The following is a 25,275-nucleotide window of genomic DNA, read 5'->3' as shown; positions in this document are numbered from 1 at the left end:
AACAGCGATGTTTGCAATCTGCTCCCCAAACCTTGACTTTGCCTGTGGACCAGTCTATGTGTGGGTTATGGTCAATGAGCCAAGGATAACTCAGAATCAGGGAATGTAGGGGGGCCTGATAAAGATGAAAACAGAGCTTTTCTGCGTGAGAGTAAGTGAAGGTGAGTATAACTGGAGGTGTGTGGTAAATGACTTTACAGAGTAAGCGACATCCAGAGTGCTGGCATCAATGGGCTTAGGCAGAGGCAGAGAGGGCAGCTTTAATTCTCTAGCCAATTTGTAATCCATGAAGTTAGGATCAGCTCCGGAATACACAAGGACTGGGTGGCTTTGAGACAGAGAGGAGGATGTGAGAGACACCATGGGAAGCAAACAGGTTGACCGATAGTTCAATGATGTTCTGCTCATCAGTTTGCTCTGATTCCCAGATGTGCCCTTCGTCTTCACTGGACAGTTGATTAGGGAATGTCCAAGCTGAGCACAGTCGTTGCAACTGCCTTCATCCATGCGTTTTTGATGCTCCTCAGGGGAAATCCTTGTTCTCCCAATCTGCGTGGGCTCCTCAGAGGATGTAGAGAGAGGAGAGTCCCCAGGAGACGGGGATACTACCTGATTGTTGTTTCCGCTGGGAAAGCAACAAGCGTTTTCACGTTCAAATAGTCTTTTATCAATTTTGGAGGCTAAAGCAATTAGGGGGTCGAGTTCAGTGGGCAGGTCCAGGGGGGCCAGATGGTTTTTTACAGTCTCTCATAATCTATTGAGGAAAGCGTCGGACAGCGCAGACTCATTCCAGCTACTTTCAGCTGCCAAACTACGAAACACAATGGCATAATCAGTAACACGTCACAGCAATGAGGGACCTGGCACTTCCCGACCTGGTGACGTCACTTGGAAAATCTGGGAGAAAGTCTTTATGAACTGTTGCAGTGAGTTACAGATTGCTGATCTCCTGTTCCATTCAGCCATGGCCCAAGCCTCAGCTCTACCAGACAGGTGGGAAATAATGTTGGCAATCTTGGAACGATCAATGGGAAATGAGGAACCTTGAAATTCAAAATGTAAATCACACCTCTTAAGGAATGCTCTGGAGTTGCCTGAGTCACCGGAGAAATGCTCTGGTTTAGACAGAGGTCACTGGAAGCGGAAAGTGTTTGGAGCCTCTGCATTTGCTCGAAACCAAAAGCAGACAAAAGATTCCCTTGCTGCTCAGCCATCTCTCTCATTTCATGTCAGAGAACTGCTCCTCCTGGAAATGTGTTCTCTGTCCTTGGGCTTGCAGAGCCTTGCAAAGTGTTTCCAGGTCTGCGGAGTCCATAGTATGGCCAGATCTTGTTATCAGGCACAAACTAATAATGGACCCACAAAGCACACTGCCGGCAGGAACAAGTTCAAGGGTTTTAATCAGTTACAGGTCGGTACACAGATAATCAGTCAAACAGGTAAATGTATCCAAATCGGCAGGCAAAAGGTAGATAATAAACAAAAACAAAGGTTGAAGCATATTAGGAACACTATCTGAAAAGGCTGGTACTCTCACACTAAGGCAAAGAAGATCTGGCACAGAAGGAAGGGAAGACACAGACTAAATACACTCGGAGAGGGAAGACAATGAGACACAGGTGCAACACATTAAGGCAGGGGGAGGCAATCACACAGGTGAAACATTGACAGGAAGTGGATCTGAAACGGGACAAGAGGTAAGTGACCAAAATAAAACAGGAAACATGAATATTGAAAATAAAAGAACATGACCTTATGTGGCAGGACAGAGTGTGACAACAAACCAATGAACCAACAAACCAATAAACCAACAAACCGACAAACCAATAAACCAAGAAAACCAATAAACCGATGAACCAAGAAAACCAATGAACCAACAAACCAATGAACTGACAAACCAACAGACAAACAAACCAATGAACTGACAAACCAACAAACAAATGAAGCAACAAACTAATAACAAACCAAGAAAACAAATGAACTGACAAACCAACGAACAAACAAATCAATGAACTAACAAACCAATGGACTGACCAACCAATGAACCAACAAACCATCAACCAACAAACCAAGGAACCAACCACAGACAAACCAACAGCAAGTGATCTGAAAAACCAATGAACTAACAAACCAATGAACTGACAAACCAATGAACGAACAATTCAATGAACTGATAAACCAACAAACCAACACACAAACAAACCAATGAACCAACCAACCAACAAACTGACAAACCCACAAAACAAAAAACCAACAAAACAATGAACCAACAAAACAACAAACCAACAAACAAACAAACCAATGAACCAGCAAACCATCAAACTATCAACCAAGAAAACTAATGAACCAATGAGCCAACAAACATAGAAACCAATGAACAAAGAAAACAATGAACTGACAAACCAATAAACAAACGAACCAACAAACCAAGAAAACCAATGAACTGACAAACCAAGAAAACCAACAAACCATTGAACTAACAAACCAATGAACCAACAAACAAACAAACCAATGAACTGATAAACCAACAAATAAATGAACCAACAAACCAACAAATCAATAAACCCATATACCAACGAACCGATAAACCAACAAACCAAGAAAACCAATGAACCAACAAACCATCAACCAACAAACCAACCACAGACAAATGAACAAACCAGTGAACTGACAAACCAACAAACCAAATAACAAACAAACCAATGACCTGACCAACCAACAAACCAATGAACATACAAACCAATGACCTGACAAACCAATGAACAAACAAATCAACAAACCATCAACCAAGAAAACCAAAGAACCAGCCATCCAACAAACTGATGAAACGACAAAATAACAAACCGACAAAACAACAGACCAACGAAACAACAGACCAACGAAACAACGAACCAACAATCCAAGAAAACCAGAAAACCACTGAAACAACAAACCAATGAACCAACAAACCAATGAACCAACAAACAAACAAACCAATGACCTGACCAACCAACAAACCAATGAACAAACAAACCAATGACCTGACAAACCAATGAACAAACAAATCAACAAACCATCAACCAAGAAAACCAATGATCCAACCATCCAACAAAGTGACGAAACGACAAAACAACAAACCAACGAAACAACGAAACAACGAACCAACAAACCAAGAAAACCAATGAACCAACAAACCAATGAACCAATAAACCAATAAACCAATGAACCAAGAAAACCGACAAACCAATGAACAGACAAAACAACGAACCCACAAACCAACGAACCAGCAAACAAACAAACCAATGAACAGACAAACCATCAAACCGTCAATACAAGAAAACCAACAAACCAATGAACCAACAAACCAAAACAAATGTAAACTTGCAAAATAAATGTAAACAAATGTGTGAAGTGTGATTTCAGCATTTTGGTAAATATGCATTTGCATTTGTTTTCTTTGTTTTCTTTACTGGTATCAGTCTCATTTCTTCATATATGCACCTGGAGTCAGGAAGTAGTTAGCCTAGCTTTGCACAGAGACTGTAAGCAGGGGAAGCTAGCCAGATTTTTTAGATTACTGAAAAAAATGAAGAAGGTGACATAAGGTGAAAATTAGGAAATGTCTCTTGTAGAGGGAGGGATGCTCTTCACTCTTTTACAAATTGTATGTTTAATGGCCCTCTGTAACCTGTCCTCATGCAGCTGCAAGGAAGGCTTCGTTGGTCAGTTATGCGAGTGTGCCATTGGCGACAAAGACGAGCGCTCCCTCCGGGCATCCTGTCAGAGGCAGAATGGCACCGAGTGTGAGGGTCGAGGAGACTGTGTGTGTGGCAGGTGCCAGTGCCACAGGACAGAGAGTGGAACCAGTTACCATGGTGACTTCTGCGAGTGTGATGATGAACACTGTGAGAAGTTCCAGAATAAACTGTGTGGAGGTAGAGTTTCAGTCATTTGCTAATTATCTGCATTGTAAAGTCTTTTTTACATCAACATTTAAGTGATACAAATATTTCTCACCAAAACACATGAAATATGGGTTGAATGAATTTTCTACCGCAGAAACACATCTTTTATATTTTGAAACCTTGTTCAAATTCATGATTGCTAGCTGAAGGGAGGAGGTCTCACATTTGTTTCTGGTTGTAGAGGAGTCCCTGATGTGCAAGGGTGTAATGATTCAACAAATCCATTTTTTCAGACAGTGCTGCAAAATATCACCATAATCTTTTATTACTGGTCATTTTAATTAAAAACATTTTTAAATGACAAAGAGACATAACCTATTTAACAACATTTAATTCGGGTGATGCATTTATAAGGGTGTGGAGAGAAATGATGAGTAGACCATGTCAACAGGAGCAGATGAATCATTTTTTGACATTGAAGGAAACTAAATCGCTGCAGCCATTGAGCCTAAAGGCAAATATGAAACATACAATTCACAGAATTAGACTATTGCTATTAAAATATGAATAAACCATTTACAATTCATTAAATTGAAGTCAACTGACCTGCTGCAGCTCAGCCAAAAATGAACCCTCCTCCATGGACTTAGTCTGGGTGTCTGCTTGAGTGTAATCACACACATGGAGCTAGACTGCTGCAGAGGTGCCTGTCAGCAGGTTACTCATCTTTGCCTCAGACTGCAGGTGGTCTGCCCGGTGGCCTCAGTGTTCTGTTAAAATGATGGACGGCTTCAGGTTTTTCTGTCATTGTTAAAAAAGTTTGTCAGTTACAGAAAACATTCATTCAATGTGATCCCTGAATGTGACACAAGATTATGGATGTTTGTATCAAAGTTTCAGTCCTGCTGTCAGAATCATTACACTCTTACTGACTCGACCCCCCAAGGCAACCAGGACAGCCCCAGTATTTGTCTTAACAAATACATGACATACACAAAATTTTGATTAGGAACCTTACATGTTAAGAGTTGTGATCTCCTCTTCCTTACTGGCTGAAATGTGCACCGTCACTAATACAGGTCAGCTCATATCCAATAATAATCAGTCAGTCAGTCACCAGGAATCTCCCTCACTCAGCCACCAGGGGCACAACAGGTATGATTTGGCTGATACAGATCTGTGCAGGTGCATTCGTCATGATATAATTAATACACTAGAAATATATTCCAGGTTTCAGGTGTGATGGGTTTTCAAGCTCCTTCCAGGTCACAGATGATTCCTTTCAAAGTGACCACTGTCTCCCACACCCCTGAGCCTCTTGTGAGGGGTTTACTGCTTTTCATAATCAATGAGTCGAAGGCTGATGGATAGAGACAGAGTTCAAAGAATTGATCTGTGACCTGGAGGAGGTGGAAACACAGCAGGTATGTACCATGATGCACAGGCATGTATTTAAAGGCAGGTATGTCCCCTCTCTGTTCTTCTCAACCTGCAGGAAAGGGTAAATGCAACTGTGGCACCTGTGAATGCGAAGATGGCTACGAGGGCTCAGCCTGTCAGTGCAAGGTGACTGTGGAGAGCTGTCGCACAACCAACAACAGCGTGTGCTACGGCAGAGGAACCTGTAAGTGCAACCGCTGTGAGTGTAAGGAGGGATACCAGCGCCCGCACTGCCAGAAGTGTCTTGGGTGTCCTGACCCATGCCAGACCAAACTGTAAGGACTCAACATTCATTCTCAAATTATTATGAAAGGGTTGGTTCAAAAAATTACAACAAAAAGACTTTCTGGTGTCTGGGCACTTATGTTAAGATCTTCAGGCATGAACTGTTTTTATTCATCATGTTTTCAGGAACTGCATTGAATGCCTGGCTTTTGACTCGGGTCCCTTTAAAAAGAACTGTAGCATGGCTTGCAGCAAGAGCATTTATTACCAGATGGTGGAGCAATTCAACATATCAAGCAAGGAGTGCCATCTGAAGGATTCTGCGGGCTGCTGGATCACGTTTAAGCTGGAGCAGCTGGTCGGAGAGGACAACTACCTGGCTCAAGTGAAGCAGAGAGGTCAGCTGACACACACTCTTCACAGCTGACACACTGCTCTGGGCAAGTTTCTGTGGCTCTGCTCTTTACAAATATTAGTCTGCTAGCAGGTGAAGGTTGAAACTGAGTGAAAAGAGCTGCTCCACTTTGCTAAATGATGAGGAAAGGAGCTTCAATGCTTCCTATCCTATCTCCTTTAGCAGAGGACATGTTTCACTAAATCCCCTCCTGTCAAAAGTGTTTATATCAGCAAACTATGTACTTATGTCTGAATATCATTTATTCTGATCTCTTGCTCAGTTCCTTATTTCTATTTAATTATTATTTTAAAGGCTCATATTTCTCTACATGTATATTTTTTCATCTTTATCTTATATCAACATTTCAGCCCTGTTGTTTTGTGTTTGTGGTTAGGAAAGGAGGATTTATCGTCCATGTGTTATAAATAAAGTTAGTTAAAGAAAAAAAATCAGCAGCATCAGCATCAAAGCAGTCTGATTCTTTTCCTATCTTTCCTTGACCTCATGACGTCTTCCATCGCGGTCGAGAAGTGGTTAGAGAGGAGGTTATTTAGACTTTTCTACCTCAGCCTTCATCTGTGCTGATGCCGTCTTAGTTTCTGTCACATGATACAGGAGGCACAAACAGAAAAATAAAACTATAATTTTCAAGTCATGCGAGCAAAGCAGCCAATGGGTGGCAACAATCATAGTCACGTAATGTGATCGTCATTTCCAGTGAGTTCACAATGGCAGTGTTTGATTTAAAACACTACCCCAGAATTCACACACTACACTAGTGAGTGCACTGTGTATACAGTGTACTACATTTGAGTGTCACAATGGAAGTATATGTGAGTTGAGACACAGTACATGTTTACCATCTTCATACATGCTAACATTTGTTAGTTACAGTAAACAGAAAACAGCTGAGGCTGAGATGTTCTGTATTTATTCACTGACCAAAGAATTGGACACATTCAAATGTTGACCCGATGATGGCACTAGATTTAGAGATTGATCAAGTTAATTCAGTTCATCCTGAATAGAACAAGAACATCTGAACCAATAGCTGTTGGGCTGACAGACTGACCAGCACATTTGTGTGTAAAAGCTTTGTGATTTCTAACTCCTCCCACAGACTGTCCAGAACCACCCAGCGTTGTAGCGATCATCGCAGGCTCAGTAGCGGGTGTGGCTCTCATTGGCATCCTGCTGCTGTTGCTCTTCAAGTTACTGATCTACATGAATGACCTGAAAGAGTTCAAGAAGTTTGAAACTGAAAAGAACAAATGCACGTGGGCAAAGGTGAGACACTTTCTCATTCATTATTACTGCTAACAAAACTCTAAACTAGAACTAACAAACATTTTAGTAAGTGGAGCTTTATGGTGATATTGTTTAGCTCCTCTGTTGTTGTGGTTCAGTGTAGTGATTCAGGTTTCAATGAAAGGCTATGTTACAGAGCATCCTGCAGTGCAGCAGCAGTTCAGCGAGCTGTACTGCAGAACATGCTGTTGATATAGCATCATGAGTAGACTGGTGCTGGAGACCAAGGTTCACATCTTTTTATGTCTAATGTAGGTTTTACAAAGAAAGGTCAATTGCTTTTACATTCCCAAGTCATGCAACAGTATAACAAGCTGACACAGCAACCAATCAGAACACGCCCCCACCAAAACAAACTTCCATCCTACTCAAAACCAAATTTACATCCTCTAATGACTTCAAATTTGAATTGGCACAGATCCTGAAGGAGAAACATTAGAAACACATGAGCTATTAATCAATTGATAGACATATCAGGAGTTGTACAACCTAACATTAATTGAAACAATGAGGGTCTCCAGGCAGTGGTTATTACTTTATCTAGTACTTTATTATTTGAATTCATGTTGTGCTCATTTGGAACATATTAGTGATAAAGATAAATGTTGTGTAATGAAATGATTACAAACTCATTTGACTGGAGGAGCTGCAGGTACTGATGACATGATACATTCAGTCAGTGTGGAGACAGTAAAGGCTGTTTTATCAATCTATCATCTATATATTCATTTGAAACACCCCAGTGTTTATCATCAGCTCTCAGGTAGTGTCCACTCAGCAGCAGTCCATCACATATCATATACAGTATATCATGTTTTGCACAGTGTTGCACATTAAAAGCCTCACAGTTCCTTCAGTCTGCAGGATTAGTAGTTTCAGTGACAGTAGCTTCACACTGGCACAAGTTATTGGAATTAATGAGTGATTGAGAAATTGGAGTTGTACTGGTGGAATCAGAGCTGTGGAAATATATATAGTTCTCAGGTTACTCTTTGTATTTGTGTATTATATTACATTAAGCCACTATTATTTCAGATGGCTGTCACCATAATTCCAGTTTTATTAGAGGATGTTCACTCACTGTGGAGATGAACACACCTCCTGAGACACTGTCTGTGGTTTTGTCTTTCCTTTGTTCCACACATGTGAAATGTTGAAAACAAACAAATCATTGGTTTTTTTCTATTCCCAGGCCGACAACCCACTGTTCCAGGATGCTACCACCACAGTGGCCAACCCCATGTTCACTGGAGAGTGAGGACCTCGACCACAGCAAACACAGCTCTGCTGTATCTGTACTTGTTTTTTGTCCAAAAATTCTGCATTCTTTTTCATTGCTTATAAGACATACACATTAAATGTACTGTAATGTCGCACCGCTTATGATATACACAGTAAGAGAGTTTATAGTGTACAGCATAGGAAGAATATAATGATGTATAATAATCATATCCTGGATGTATCATCAATACTTTTTGCTCCTGTTTCTATTTGCTGTTACAAATTAAAAGCCTGATTTCATTGACAGTAGCTTCCCTCTTCATATGACTGACAGCAGTATTTCTGTAAAAATAAAATGATAAGAGTTGTACTGATGGAATCAGAGCTATGGAAATATACATGATTTTCAGGTCTCCCTTCAGGTCATACTTTAAAATGACTCAAAATTCTCTAAATATTAAACATCAGATTACCTCCCACATTTCATCTGAAACTATTATGTGTTATTTTCACTTTCATTTTTTCTTTCATGTCCAGACTGCTGTCAGAGGGTTCATGTTGTGATACCCTCTGACCTTGTCAGTCAGGTACAATAAACAGCTTCTCTAGTTCAGGTGCAACCTCACTTTTTGTGTCCAAGGATAATGTATATAAAGCATATGTAGAGGAAGGTCCCCCTTGTTTCCAGGCCCAGGCCCTTTACCTGTGCACATCTATGAACCAGATGCTTTTATCAGCACACATTCTGAGCAACTCCACTGTGTTATTATGGGATGCATCCACTAAAAAGCAAAGTGATGAAGCTAACCTGACTTTACCACAACACTGTAGTAAAACCGTCTGACACCTCAGAACACAGAAACAACCCCAGAGAGTGTCCATTGACACTGACATTCATCAGTATCATCACAACTCTGCGTGGTTTTCAAACACCGTTTTTTTAATCTGTTGCTACAGATTCTCATCTAAACATTTTTTCTACCATGTGACCCTTGGGGGCCTCCGTCCTGCAGCCTGGTCTTGGTCTGCGCGGTGCTTTCAGAGGTCATAGTTTACTCAGTGTCTCAGTGTCAGTGTGAACTCTGACTTAGGGGCCGACCTCTGCTCACCACGACTACACCAGCTATTTGTCAGAAACTGTGTCTGTGACATCAGGCGGTTGTGTAGATAATCAGTTGTCTCCAAGCAAAGGTGGAGTATCGCCATGTAGTGACGTGGTCACAGTCCATCGTCTGTACGGAGTTCAGCTGAGTCAAACATCATCAGAGATGGCCTGAAGGAAACAACCAGGGGGTCCACACTTAACACTAACTTCAGGTCACACTCAGTCGATGTGGAGTCAAACCTGCACATAATGTATGGATCAAACTGAGTGATGGTCATGTCAACTCCATACACTGATGTCCAGGAAGCATCTACAGGAAGTTACTGTGGTCAGCTTGGAAATGGTGAATGTTTATGGTATGCATAAATTATAAAGAAAGTAAAGAGCAAAGCTCTGTCTGAACTGACTCAGCATCTGTTCTCAGTCTGGACTCATGATGCGCTAAGATGATATATAGAGAAGAGCACCACCCCTCCCCTCCTGACAGCAAGTCTGATGAAGGTGTGTCTCACCGATTCTTCACTCTCAGGTCTTGAACTCACCGAGTTATCTTGATCTGACTGTTACTGATTGACAGACTGGATCAGCTGGTTCTACACTGGTGAAGTCCTGCAGCTCAAACCTCCACTGTGCTGCTCAGTGACGGAGGATCAGGGTGAAGCCCTCTGTCACAACACGGTAACCAACAGAAAATGACGAGTCACATCCTGTCATTTTCACAATAAAGTACCTGAACATGATAAACTATATGTGGTATTATGACGACTGGGAACAAATGTGAAGCGGATTCTGACTGAGCTGATGAAACAGTGCTAGTGTGGCGGTAAACATGGGGACCAGTCCAGCTCCAATGGTCAAGTCTCATTTGTGATGACATCATAACATTGTCATATGATCAGCCAATCATCATGTTGCTTTTATTTCAAAATAAGGGCACAAGTATTGAAGACAAAAAATCTGAGGTTGTGTGTTCCCCATGTGTGTTACCCGTGTGTGTTCACCGTGTGACAAAAGTTAACAAACAACCAACACAAGCTCAGAAGGTTTCTGAAAAACAGAGTGCTTTAATTTTCATTATTGAAGAGGAGAACTACAGCAGTCACTCACTGTCATCGAGCAGAAACGCATGTTAAAGTGTGTGTGTGTAGTTGTGTGTGTGTGTGTGTGTGTGTGTGTGTGTGTGTGTGTGTGTGCCACTGTATACACACACCCTTGTGGTGTGTGTACAGTCCTCTGCAGCAGCTGCAAGCTGATGAAATATTTTATACATCTCAGACAAAATGTCTTCATTCTGCTGTTGGATCAGAATCCACACGAGTCACTGGCAATCGGCCAATCACATGTCAGAGTTAACATTTTCTAAAATGCAGTAAGTCCATGACATATGAAGCTGGGCTCAGATTACAGCATCTTCAGCTCTTCACTGAATCTGGTTTCTGATCATAAGAAGAAAAAGGAACAAACTTCATTTGATAAAGTCGATGATGTATCTGACACTCATCTATGAGAGGATGCTGGTGGAGCCTTCACAGTCTGTCACCTGCTGTAATCTGAGCCCATGTCAGGACACAGTCATACATACTCAGCTCCAGACTGTTGATGATTATTGATCTGACCTGCAGGCGTGTGCAGGTGGGGGCCCAGAGCACAGTAAGACAGGGGAAACTAAAGATCAGCTCTAAGTGCAGCAGAAACCTTCAACTGGTCAGAACTAATTCACAGCGGGGGAGCGACAAGGTGGGGGGAGTGGGGGATGGGGTGGGGGTGTTCTCACGCCGCTACATCTGCTGGGTGGAGTTCCCATTCCAGGTGTTGTTGTCATCCTCACTGTCCTCCTGAGTCCTAAGCCTGCAGATTTTACCCTCCTTCTTGAAGTGTTTGGGCCGCTTCTCCACAGTGGTCTTGGAGAGTGTTTCTCTGAGAGGACACACAGTCAGTCAGTTAATGTACACAGTCTGATCCTGGTGCAGGAGTCTACAGGTGGACCTGAGCTGTGAGTCCAGACACCAGCAGCATGACTGAACACCAAGCTGATCAATGTTAATACAACTAACTGTCACACTACATTATCAGTCGCACCACACCGGGGGGAGACTACACAGCCCCACTGGATCCACCTGAACAGGTGTGTATTTTACAAGATGACTCTTTAGCCTTTAGCTTTAAGGCTTTTAGGCTCCCATCACACACAGGCTACAGACTGTGTAAAGAATTCAACACAAAGTCAGTGGGAAACAGTCCACGTGAGTCCTGGAATGGTCTGCTCTGGTCTGGTCTGGACTGGCTCAGTGATATAGAGTTGACCAGTGATGACAGAAAGAAAAAAAAGTTTTACTATTATCACTGCTCTTATCACCTTTAACTGTGATCTAGTTATGAAGTCATGGTCGGACCTGGTATTAAAATGTGTCTCCAGTGACCACATGTGATCGGATCACCTGAGATGGATATTAATAACAGGTGTGAACAGGGTCATAGATGTCAGGTGGATGGTGGATGGTGGTGGAGGTGCGGTCTGACACAGCCCTCATTGTGTTGTAGGTGTTGTAGTCTGGTTTAGATAGTGGTGGAGGTGTGGCCTGTGCTGTGTGGTGCTCTGGCTAAGGTGGAGCAGTGACTGTTCCTCACCTCTTCGTCTTGTCCGAAGCTGATGAGGAGGAGGAGGAGGAGGAGGAGGTGGTGTAGGAGGAGCTGGACTGCTGGGTGGGGCCTGGGGATGCTGCTCCAGGAGGCGGCGGGGCTGGAAATATGAAGGAGCTGAGGAACCTCCACACAGCCAGCAGAGGGTAGAGGAGTGAGCCCAGAATGGCCCAGATACCCCCCCCAGATGACTGGACCACTGTGTTAGCAGACCTGCCTGAACGCTGAGGGAGAACAGAACCAGTGATACTGATGTGAGCAGGTACTGGTCTATCTGTATTCAGGTTCAACACATGAAGGTGGACTGGACTCTGGTCTACTCACCGGCAAAAGCACAATGGAAGCACTTGGAGCCAGTTCCAGCTCCTGCAGAGTCTTGTTCATGTCTTCACTGTTGAACTCTCGCCGAGGGAACATGGTCGCCAGGGAGAAGTTCCCATAGCGGTTTCCCACTTCCTGAGACAGGACCAGCATAAAATCTTTAACAAAGGTTCTACGTGAATGGACTTAGAGTCACACCAGCTGGACTTCAGTCTACCATCACTTCATTCAGGGACTCTGAATTCAGACACTCTGAATGAAATGGAATCAGCTACAGCTGTCTTTCATCATCATCATCATCATGAAACAGCTCTCTGAAGACCAGACAAAGGATTCAGTTCCATCAGTCACAGTTCATTTTGTTTTGTTACAGAGAAACTAACAGGTCCACCATGATCCTGGTTCTGTTCCAGGTTTCTAACTGTTACTCCACTGTCACCAGGTGTTTGCAGGACTGTTGGTCTCTGTAATAATATGATGGAGACACAGTGTAGCTCTTCTCTACATGTACTGAGCTCTGAGATAAATGCGATTGACCTGACTTGAGCAATATTCAAAAATCAATATCTATTGTTTTCAGTCAAATTGGTTCTTCACAGCTTCATCATGTTTGGTGAAACTCAGTAACTCATGTCTGTTTCTTGTTTATAAACTGTTGTCACAATCAATGATCTCTGAACTAATAAACCAGAGATTAGAACCTGGTTTCATGACAAGGTTGAAACACCTGCAGGAGTCTAACAACTGGATATGTGGTTGTGCGTCTGTTTGCGTCAAATACACAGAGGCCGAGCACCAAACTGCAAGTCCCATCATGCACCCAACAAAACGTGGCTGAATGTGACAGATGCAGGATTAGTGACCTGGGATCAGCTCTATGAGCAAAGGGTCTGTCTTTAACATGTAACTTCCTGTCTGCTGATGGTGAATCAAGGCTTTGTGGGAAAGACGATGTAACAGAAGATCCGAGACGTGTGGAGGAGCAAGGTGACACAGACCTGAACAGCAAAGAGCCGAGCCTCCTGCAGTCTGCTCTGTGCAGGGAACTGGTTGGTGAAAGACGAGCCATCTGGGAGGCGGAACTGGATCCTCGCTACGGTGCTGATGTCACACACACACACAGAACACACACACAGAATAATTAAGGCCTGAAAATGCAATTTTTGCCGCTCACACCTTGAGTCCCATTGACTTCAAATCTGACACAGTCCAGCTCAGTGTCTCTACAAAAAAGCCTCTTGGACCATTGAAGTCAACAATGATGGATTTTTATCCTTTTATCTTTTATCAATACCAAATACGGTCTTCAGCCTCAGGGGACTTAGAAACACATTTCTATTATATAGAGAAAGATTGGTCGGTAAACATATATAGAAACATATAGACTCTAGGGAGTGCCAAAAATGCCACAAACCTGTACCCATCACACCCACTGATTTCACAGCCGATGAAAGGGGGGCAGATGCTGCATACAGTGTAATGAAGAAACGTGTTTTTGGTCTCACTCCTTCATTTAACAGAATCAGACTACCTGAAGTGACTTTAATCAGCTTTGACAAACCTGCTCATATTTTTAATTTTGGGTGATTGAGCCGTTTCTTTCTCTGGAGCACAGAATGTTAAAACCTGCTCGATGTACGGATGAGTTTTTGCTCTTCAGCTACTTAAAATACTTTCACATAGAAACTTTTATTATAATTCTACGTGTTTTAGGGATTTTTTGCTCATTCAAATGAATGAGTTTACAGATATTATAAACAGTGTCGCTACTATCAGATGTAGAGGGCCTCTACAACAACATGCCAGGGGTTTTGCTGTGGGATGTCACACACTTTAATGGACTGAAGACACAGTGTAGAGCACAAGCTCAACACACTGCAGTTTTAAATTAAGTTTAAGTAAGTAAATAAGTAGTTCAGTTCCAGCACATTCTGCTTTATTACTCAATGACTGATATTTCTGCTCTTATATTTATTCCACCCACACTGTTGAAACCTCTAGTCACATTTCTGACCCCCACACCTGACCTGTGATCTCTCTGCCTGTATTCCCGGAGTCAATCAGTGCTGGTCTTTAAGTATCACTCCATTTCACCACCATCACCTCTGAGGTTTTTATCATCCACCTGCTCGTTCTACTTCACCAGAATCCTGTCACCATCTTCATTTGGCCAACACTAACTCCAAATGCTTCATTCAGTTGTTCTGTCCTTATTAACCTGCTCTTTTTTACCACGGTTACCAAATGACTTACTGTATAAACATGTTTGTCTCATACAGACTGACGATAAGATCACTTCCTAAATAACCATGTTACCTTGGTTACCAAATGACTGATATAAACACGTATTTAGATCACTTCCTGAACAGCTGACAGATGATTTATTAGTAGCTCGGCTTTTAAAATCATGAACCAGAAACTACTGTAGCAATTCTGTACCACAGTTTGATAGACAGCTTTCACACCTGGAAGATGAACCAAACACACCTAAGTCCATTTGAACCAAACAAGTCAGGTATGAAAGCAGTAACTCCTCCCGCTCCTCACAGGAAATACAGCTGTTTCTTTAAATTACACTTTCATCTCATCCATCTCATCTGCTATTTGACTGTTTCACCATTTCACCTGTTAAGCCCGGCCCATAGGGAGGCACATGTTTACAGGATTAAATCTGAGTCCTCCTTGTCTCCATGGACTCTTTACCTCCTCTCCCTGACCACAGCCTCCCTCCTGGCCTCCTGCTCTGCCTGTCTGGCCTGCAGCAGGGCCTCCCTGGCAGCCTTCTCCTCCTCCTGGGTTTTGGCGTAGCGGACTGCTCTGTCAGCTCGGTCCTGCAGGACAGATAAAGTGTGGATAAAGCAAAAAGGCTAATGGATACTGTATGTATGCACAGACTTGGTTCAAGCTGGTAATCTCATGTCAATTCAGGCTTTTGTCTAGGAGGAACGTCGTATCACAGACAGGTGTTGAGTGAGTTTTTTACAGAAAACCACAGTGGACAAGGTTAGGTAGCGCTGATACTGATTTTAACTAGTGTGGTGGTCACAACAACAACAACAACAGTATGAAAGAATCCTGAACAGGGCCTTAATTTACCTCAACCACAGACAGAAAGAGACATTACAGACAGTTCAGATTTTAGTAAGATGCCCTGTTTTCTGGTTTACTCTGGTTACCTTCAGCAAGAAGGTTATATTTTCACCTTTGTTTGTTTGTTTGTCAGCACGATTACACAGAAAGTAGTGAAATGATTTGAAGCAGACTTGGTGGAGGCCTGGGTCCGGGACCAGAGAAGAACTCATTAAATGTTGGTGCTGATGTGGTTAAAGGGGTGGATGCAGGACGTTTTTATCACTTTGCTCAACACTGTGAGATAGAGAACATTTTTCTACATGTTCATCAGTTTCTCAGGAAATAATGGCTGTTGTCAGAACCGCCCACCACTACTCACCAAGTATGACGTCAACAAACCCTGTTCTTACATGGATGATTTGGCATAGTGCGCTGGTGTATGTGGGAGAGGCTACAACACTGACTCAGTTTAATCATTGGGGAGGATCATTTCCAGCCAGGTGAGGCAGACCCAGGATTTAAGACCTGAGCAGTCGGTCCTCATTCAACATCTGCCTTCTGGAAGCAAAATGCTGGACAGAAGAAACAGACGACCTGAGCCACTTCAATGTGGCTGAAAAGATTACTTTTAATTTGTTCCATCAGAGAACTAACTTGAGGTTTTTGAACATCTGTAACTTCCTCAAGTGTAATATTATTCAAGTCGAAGGATGAAGTAACGGCTGTGCCTGTTTCATTATGTGCCTGCTATGCAAAGCATAGAAGGCCTTATATTACAATCCTGCATACTTCTTATTACTCCTCTTCTGTATTAAATTTCAGCGCATAACCAGTCCTGCAGCTTTGACAAAACCCAGACAATATAACAATATATTTCAAAACATGCGGCTCGATCACGAGTAATGAGCTATGACTTTTCTTAGCAATTTAAGTAACCATGGTGACGTAAACTTCAAAAAATTTCCAATAAAGAATGAATTGGGAGACATTGTGAAAACGACCAAAACCACCCCTTTTTGGAGCTCTACTGCTTCATCAGACCTTTAACATAGAAACATGGTTGAAACTTTAAATGGGTCACAAGACTTTTTTGGGTTAAGTTGATATTTTGATAACTATTATGGTTTTCACAAAATCACAGTTTACATTTTGAGTCATTTTTAGACTGTCCCAGATTTTATAATGGGTGTGTATTGGGAGAATGTTGAGAGTTAGAGTGGATGACATCACATGCATTCTAACTGCCATCCCTGAAAATATTCCAACAATTTCCAACCTTCATAATTAAGTTATATACAAAAATGTAGAGTTTTGTCCTCTATCACCCAGTTTTGGTCTCATTCTGATATCTTTTCAGATTTTTGACTAAACTAACTGTTCAAATCTCCCATAGACACCCATGTTAAACTGATCTTAACAGAGTTGAGGGGAGTTTTTAAACTGCAATAAAATCTCAAATGTAATTAGTAGGTACACATATAATATATGAATGTCTTTATTGAAGTATTGGGACGCTTTTTTGATGCGACACAAGTTTCATCTTAAAACCTGTTTTCTGCCTAGGGTTACAGAGTGGATTGTGTGTGAGTATTTCCCTCCTTCCCCTTGTGGCCACAGTTGCCATAGCAACCAGTGTCTCAACAAGTGTTACTAATGCAGTATATGGGCAGAAATGGATAAAGCTGTTTCTGATTGGTTAATTAGACTCATTACACTGTGGATGTGCATGGACTTGTGTGTGTTTTTAGTTTACTGGACATTTCCAACTGCCCCATAATGCATTATCCCCCTCAGACTGTATGTTGGCAGTGGAAATCTACAGGATCACATCATCACCTGTAGAAATACTAGGACTTCATAAAATCACATGTTCACAGACTGAAATTACAACAGACTTTGGTCTGCTGTAAAATCTCAACCAGTCCTCACTGTCACTGCAGGGGTGTGTGAAATGCATTCTGGGATACTGGCTGAATACTTCGATGTGAGCATTCGGCATAGTGGTACATTTAATTGGTAGAAGTTAACAGTGCATACTCATTGAGTTTGTAGTAGGCAGTACGTTAGTAGGCAGTACGTTAGTAGGCGGTTCTGAACACATCCAATGTATGGCTCCAGATCAAAATAAGAATCTGGATCTGGATCCAGATAATTTGGATCTAACAGACGTGTAGGATTGTTTGGCCCTGGCAGAGTTGTGCGCTCTACTGAGTGTCATTCCAGTTTTCATTTGCTGTTGATCCAAACTCCACTCTTCCTCCATGTTGACCTGTTGTCTTGATGTTGACCTGTTTTCACTGAAGCCTAGACTGACGTGGGACTGACTTGGGACTGATGTGGAGCTGATGTGGGACCAAAAAAACTTTCTAAATCTTTGGGGAATTCGAGGTCCACTGTATAAGCTTGCAGACTCTCTACCTGTTTTTCATGCTGTTGTATAAATGTTAAATAACAATAACAGATTTCTCCAAAGTCAAACATCTGCAGCAGGTGTAGAGCTCCAGATTAACAGCCTCAGGGTTCTGTCTTTATTAGGGTTCTGCCTTTATCTTTATTTGATAATCTCCAGTATTCTCAGTTAAGTGAGGTTAATATAGTTTAGGTGTTGGTTGTAAAACCCAGTTGCAACTTTAAAAACTGGAATGATACATATTGTACAGCAGATGGACACTGTTTATTCATTTCCTTCACATTTAAAGAAACAAAGATGAGGTTACCATGGCGATCTGCTGTTTGACCCGCTCCCTGGCAGCCTTCTCCTCTGCCTTCTCTCTGTTCCTCTCCTCTAGGAGGCGCTTGGTCTTCTCATCCTCCTGTTTCTTTTTAAAGTCCTGCATGTCTTTCCCAATCTTCCTCCGCTCCATCTCCTTCTTGATATCATTCTGAATCAAAGGAAACAAAAGACACACACACTGAGCATTTTTATCTATTCTCAGTATTAACACACGTGAGCAGCAGCAACAGCACCCTCTGCTTACAATTACAGAGTTACTGCATTTACTCCTGTTGATATGTGACCACTGTTCTAAAGGAGAAAAACACTCAGACAGAGTTCAACACAGGACTGAGACAGAGAGGGAAGGAAACATGTCTTCATAAGTTAAAGTTTCACTTTTTAACCAGCAGCCACACAGACACACACACACACACACACACCACACATGCACGCACACACGCACGCACGCACGCACCATGAGACTGTCTCCTTACCTCCTCCTCTCCTTTCTTCCTTTGCTCTCGTCTCTCCTCCAGTTTCTTGGTTAACCTGACGGAACAATGTAAAGACATACACACAATGGTAAAGGGAACTGTAGCAGACTGTTTAGTGTATCACTGCATGATATTTCTGTCTCTGCTGTTGATCTCTCCCAACTACAGTCTGAGCAGTTAATGTGTTGGGTAGATGCAGATTTTCAAAACTTGTGAGACAATTTATTGACAGCTTCAGGATATTAAGGTCAGATTAATGTCAGTGATTCAATAAGCAGGTAAATCTCTCCTTTTTCAAGCTTATTTTACACAGTTGTTGTCACTGTGTCGATGGTATACTACACAAGGCCTGTTTGTGAGGCTGCTGATGTGACGTCAGATTATAGGTGAGTAAACTCTGGTTTCTGGCTGTAACTAGACCTGGATTCGTACTGGACTCCATTATAATGAAGGGTCTTTCTAATGGGACTGATCAATAGTCTGCTTGGTAGCCTACAATGTGTTTAACTGTTGTTTTCCCTTTGGCTGCCATGTGACCTACACTTCAGTACTAACACATGTCCTGTCTACCACATATATGTGTGCTCATACCTGTCCACCTTGGTGTCCAGGTTTTCTTCACTCTGTGAACACTGAGCAGCTGAGAGGCTGCCATCGTCTGCTGGGCTTGGCAGAGATTCTACATACAACAGGGACACAGAAGGAAAGCACCGTTATTTGGCTGCTTGACTGTTTGTCAGCACAAAGCAAACAAAGTCTATCTGTTTCATCTACTGTTATGATAAACTGTAGAACCTCACTGAACCCCTTCAATGTTAGAGAGCTACCACTAACATCAGCAGCAAGAATGGTCCAATCTGACCACCAACACCTCAGCAGACAGTTATTTTAACTTGACTGTACACCGTCACCTCACTAGACTCCTTGGACATGTTAGAGAACACTGAATGAGGAGACTGTTTCTCCTCTTCATCAAGCAGCAGCAGGCAAGACGCACTGTGAACGGTCACCAGGATGATTCTCATCCTCTTTGCAGGGTGAGAATCATGCGTGCATTTCAATGCACATTATCATCACTGCGATCTGAAACATCATTTCAGGTGGTAAATGACTACAGATTATTTAAACACTGATATTAGCAGCACTCTGTTATGTCACACTGTGGACTCTTTTGGAACCTCCCTACTTTCCTATTTCTGTAATGCTAAAACATTATACTTAACTGGAGGTTTCATAAAGTAGAACTGAGAACTTATTTCTCTTATATTTCACAGTTTTAAGAAAAACCAGACCAAGTATAAACCTGGTTCATGACTGGACCGTATGTTGATGCCGACCAGGGGCTCAGGGCTACACCTCTTGCTACAGGCAGTCTACTGAGCTGCTCTGGTGTCCCAGCTGCTCTGAGAAACACTGAGCCTCGCCTCTATTACAGCAAATAAATCACTTTCATTACATGTATCATTACATCATACAGGAATAACTAAACATAAGATACACCAAGCAGAGAGAGCAGGAGAGAGGGAGGGAGAGAGAAAAGTCATGGGTTACTGCTAAAGACACTAGCAGATCTGAATATCATGTAAACAAAAGCGACCGGAAATGAGACAATACTCTTACTGCAGCACAGCAATAAATGCCCTATAAAAGAAATAAGGGGTTTCTGTCGACTGAAACGCTAGAAGACTTTTAATTTGAAATGCTTACAGGAAGTGTTGAGTTTGTTTTACCATGTAATGCAGTAAATTTAACACGACAGACGAAAGCGACTTGAAACGAGGCTTCGCCCTGAAATACAACTATGATCAATTCTACACATCAAACAGAGGGAGTTAGACATAAAGGCCTGCCTTTAATAAACATGCAGTAGATAACTCACGTTACTCAGGCAAATAAAGGCACAGTGGTTATATACAGTGGTTAAACACTGTTGCCACCACCTGATGACGTGATAGAAACTGTCCGCCCAGGACCCTGGTCCCAGGTGTTCACCCGGACAGCCATAGAGGTACTAGGTGCTACATGGGGATTGGGTGCTAGTGCTGCATGGGTCCCATCGCATATAACAGTAGGTGGGTTTTTTTAAGAGATGGGCAGACCCTCTTCCCTTGGATCTGAGGGGTTTCCCACCAAAACCGCAACCCCCCCACCACAATCAACCAACTAGGTTGAACACACCCCCTCCTTATAAATGACTGATGAAAAAAACAAAACAAAACAAAACATTATGGCCGGTTCTGGTCCTCTCTATGGACCCCCCCCCCCCCAACCCCATCCTCACCCACAATCCAATCAACACATCACACATACACAAGCTACTCTTTCTTCCTTTTTTCTTTATGCTATAATTATGAGCGTTTACAAGCTGATGCTTGTATGTGTAGTATTCGCATCATAAATGCAAAACCTCAATGCCATTCTATTCCGTCTCATGCACCCTGACACAAGTGTTTGTTTTTTTTAAATTTCATTTCATTCATTTATTTTTCAACTACCTGTAATTATTATCATTACTCTTCCATATTTTCCTCTTCTTATTTTTCTTTGTTGTATCCTCTCTTATATGTTTATTCCAACCTTTCTCACTATTGTTATATACACTTTTTTTGTAATCACTTAATAAAGGAATAAAAATTAGTACCAATAGTGTACTTATAGGTAATTTATAGGTTATAGGTCTGGGTCCGGACCCGGGCTGCGGTCCGCCTTTTAGTGACCTCACCTTTTGCTGTTCCTGGTACTGCTGCAGGCTCTGTGGCTTCTGCTGCTGACCTAACGGACACCGCTGGAGCTGAGGCTGGGGCAGGTTCTGTGGCTGTGCTGTTATGTGGGCTGGTCTCTACAGGAGGACCTGCCTCTGGTGACACTGTCACACCTCCAATCTGCTGAGCATGCATCTGTAAGAAAACAGGGAGGATCATGAGCAGGAACAACATCTGTAGATTCAGTAAGCTGAGTGGCTCAGGTGTTGAAGGTGTGTCAATATTCATGTGTAGGGTTGTAATTTACTGGCTTTCAGCTGCACACTAGCTGCCCCACACACCCTGTGTTCCATTGTAAAGTTGGTTGTGCACATCCTCAGAAATCAACACTGTGTGATTTAGCAAGATGCAATTAATCACATGGGGGCAGCAGACAGAAAAAACTACAACAGAGGAAAGCTCAGGAAAGACACAGCCTGCCATCACTTTCTCTGCCCTGATTTTAACATTATAACCAGTGTCCACGATCTGCTTCCATTATAACCAGTGAGCTGTAAGATCTTTATTTTACAATCACAGCATCATCAGAAGAAATAAAGAGAAATCCAGGTTAATGACAGCAGCTGTGCTGTAAATAGGCTGCTGCATTTATTCAGATGTTTATGCTGAAGATGCTTCACTCCTGAAAGTGATCACAGTGAACACTGAAACCACCATAGAGCTGTCTCAGTCATACGGAAACAGCTGATATACAAAGCAAAGTGACGCTCTGAGGAGGTGCTGTGACCTAAATACTCACATCAAGTCGGCATTCCTAACATTAGACACAACGTCCGACTGAGGCTGATGAGAGTCGCTGTTCTGGTATCTGGTCATAAACCAAAGTACTTGACAAATTCAAATATGAGCCTTATGGCGGCGCTAGAGGAAAAGCTAGAGAATCATTAAGGTGTATGATCCATCCTGAGTGGAACATGAATGCCTGAGTGCATCAGTAGATCAAAAAGAAACAGTAGTGAGCTCCCTGTCACTTAAACTGCATACAGTCCCTCCTTTGTGTCTGTACCTGCTTCACTCTGTTGATTCTCTTCATCAGTTCTTCAGCAGACACACTGCCGGGGATGACCTCCAGAGGAATCCCATTCTCTCCAATGAAGAAGCTAGAGGGTACGCACACCACTGGGTCTTCACACGGGGGAAGGGTTAAGGAACAAGCTCCAAGCTAATGACATTTTGAAAACATAATAAAAGTGTTTCTCTACTACTAACCTGGTTAATGGTAATCTGTAATCTGTAATGTTAGTTTGGGTCAATAGCATCAATTGGTTCAGTGACTGCAGCAAGGAGCAAGGAGTAGTGTGAGAAACAGCTTTCCTCAGAGATTAATCAATAATCAATAACTTCCTTACTTACTTCTGCAGAAGCCCCACATTAGTTCAGCTCAAGAGGAAATGCTTAGAGCAACAAAAAGGATACAGAACTGGCAGAACTGCAAACATGTGTCACTGTGGAAAGAAAGACACAGCATCATGTGGCGAAACTCCACATCAACATATCTATGCTATAAATGTATGACATCACACACGTCAGACTGACTGCACTAAACCGGCTGCTGGTGTGATTGAGATGGAGAAGTTGTTTAAAATCAAAGAATATTTGAAAGAAAAAATATGAAGAAGTCTGTGAGAAGTAGAAGCAGTTCTACTTTTTTCAGGTTGTTTGCACATTTAAGGATATTGATTTTGTTGAGGTCAGCCATATTGAAGCTTTGGACATATACATAGTTTTTTTTTTTTTTACAATCAGCTTCATACATGTTACTAAAGTTACACCAGTTTCCTACAAGTCAAACAGAAAGACGTAGTGCAGTAAAAGTTACATATATTTCATTGTAAATGGCTTCATAGACAGTTTGGTTTCTCTCAGTATGACAAATAAGTACGTGTGGATTATTTAATATTTGTATTTACACAACAGGAAGAAAAAAAGTCAGTATGGTAAGTTAACGGAAAAGATCAACTTCTGGTTCTTTCATTAATGAAATACAGAACAATCTACCCAAACCCTGTGTTTCACAACACATACAATAAAATTCCTGACAGAACATGAACAAAATCCAAAAATAAGATCATGACATTGGGTAAATACTTGTAGTGACTTTGAAGACTGAATTTTTTTTTTTTTTTTTTTTTTAATTTCAACAGACTTCGCAGCAATCCAGAATTCTGTACACTGAATACACTTAAGACCAGAATCCACTGCAAAACTGCTGTTACTCCAGGGTCCCCCCAGGAAACTGGTACATACTGCTCCTGCTGAGTCACACACACTACTTGCTAAAATAAATGCAGTGTGATGAAACACTCCCTGAAGTTTCATATTACATTTCATTCAGGTGTAATATTGTCATGGTGTTAGCAGGTTCAGGAGAGATGTTGTACTTCGAACATAATATAATACAGTGATGATATGAGGGCCATGCTGTAATGGAGCTGATCGACTAAAGCAGGGAGGGATTCATCACTGTTTCAATTATGTGACATTTTTCACTGAGAGCAGAGACTCTAAACAGTCTGGTCTCTGTGTCACCATATAAGACTACATTCTAACAGCTGGTTTACAGCTGAGACATCATGTTTTACTCCTGTGAGACTGGTGACAGTTGCTTTATGAATCCCTCCTCAACACAGTGACCTCAGCTGCAGCTACACATTAGTACAAGGTTCTGTATGTAACTCATCAGTACCTCTTGGCGTCCACTCTGATGGCCACACAGCAGTTGAGTGCTGCCTCTGAGACCTGGTCATCCTCCCAACTGGACATCAGCTGTGCGGACTGTTCGTCCTCCCCTGAGAACAGAGTGATGACAGCTCACTGTCCACACATTAACCATCCTGACACATCAAGCGGCTAACACTGCTAACAGTGACGTCTGTGATACAACATGACCCAGCTCAGGCTGTTGACCACAGGTTATCTGGCTAACCTGTGGCTCCCTGTGTGAACCGACTCTACCCGTCCTGTCAGGGGTCTCTTATTCATGACCGGACTGATCAGTTAGCTGGCCTGACGTTAGCCGGTGCTCTCTGGAGCGTTAAGTTAATCTAGTTAGACTCTCATTACACCGTTACACAGGCCGGTAACCTGCAGCTACAGCTAGCGTCAAGTCCAGGTCACTAGTTTCTGAATGTCGGTGTAATTACTTATCAACACGTCTTGTTTCTTTGACAGTTGGTAGGCTATGCTAGCTGGCTAATGGCTACCACGGCTAGCTGGCTAGCACCCCATCACTTGTTACCTATGCAGGCTAAAGTTAGCACGCTAGCTAATGGACACACTCACAGACTTACCTGTAATGACTACGACAAAAGCGAAGCTCCGCTGTTTCGCAGAGTTAATGGCATCAGGAATGGTGCCCTCAAACCAACGCATGTTTCCCGCTGTGTGTTCTTGTCTGCTTCGGTGACGCTGTTGAGCAGCCGAGCTAGCTGTCACATCGGTTCATAAAGCCTCGTCAGCCCGTCCTGAACCGAAGTCTAAACACGGAGCTGTATCCTGATCAGCTGGGGGAGGCTCATGTGACTAGCCGTCATATCTCCGATATACACCTATGGCTCACTCATGGACATGACACTGCGTAACAATGACGTTGACAGGACTTGTTTACATCAACTGTTTACATGAACTACAAATCAAAGAAAAGGAGGAAGTGTCTTCTAACACAAAACATCACACATATAGAAAAACACA

At 42.4% G+C, this 25,275-nt stretch overlaps 2 protein-coding genes across 2 annotated transcripts in view; one reads left to right on the top strand and one right to left on the bottom strand.

Annotated features, from left to right (window-relative positions):
• The window catches only part of itgb2 (integrin, beta 2), a 30,849-nt gene extending 22,068 nt beyond the window's left edge, over positions 1–8,781 (top strand). The window contains exons 12-16 of the mRNA XM_023417674.2: positions 3,682–3,914; positions 5,380–5,599; positions 5,736–5,947; positions 7,067–7,233; positions 8,447–8,781. Of these exons, the coding sequence (XP_023273442.1) occupies positions 3,682–3,914; positions 5,380–5,599; positions 5,736–5,947; positions 7,067–7,233; positions 8,447–8,512 (898 nt within the window). The 3' untranslated portion in view covers positions 8,513–8,781. The remainder of the gene's footprint in view (positions 1–3,681; positions 3,915–5,379; positions 5,600–5,735; positions 5,948–7,066; positions 7,234–8,446) is intronic.
• Positions 8,782–10,624: 1,843 nt separating this feature from the next.
• On the bottom strand, positions 10,625–25,168 carry ubxn4 (UBX domain protein 4). The gene is made up of 13 exons (XM_023417641.2): positions 24,876–25,168; positions 24,272–24,374; positions 23,002–23,030; positions 22,592–22,710; positions 21,546–21,720; positions 19,415–19,502; positions 18,824–18,878; positions 18,331–18,495; positions 15,245–15,372; positions 13,540–13,642; positions 12,545–12,676; positions 12,209–12,444; positions 10,625–11,497 (listed from the first exon to the last, which is right to left on the bottom strand). Exons 1-13 carry the CDS (start codon positions 24,955–24,957, stop codon positions 11,359–11,361), a joined length of 1,554 nt encoding a protein of 517 aa, XP_023273409.1. The 5' UTR covers positions 24,958–25,168; the 3' UTR covers positions 10,625–11,358.
• Between the last annotated feature and the right edge of the window lie 107 nt (positions 25,169–25,275).

This window comes from Seriola lalandi, unplaced genomic scaffold, assembly GCF_002814215.2.
Source record: "Seriola lalandi dorsalis isolate HSWRI2012SDOR001 ecotype SW California unplaced genomic scaffold, Sedor1 jcf7180002054576, whole genome shotgun sequence".
Classification (NCBI taxonomy): domain Eukaryota; kingdom Metazoa; phylum Chordata; class Actinopteri; order Carangiformes; family Carangidae; genus Seriola; species Seriola lalandi.
This window is presented reverse-complemented; position numbering and strand designations above follow the sequence as displayed.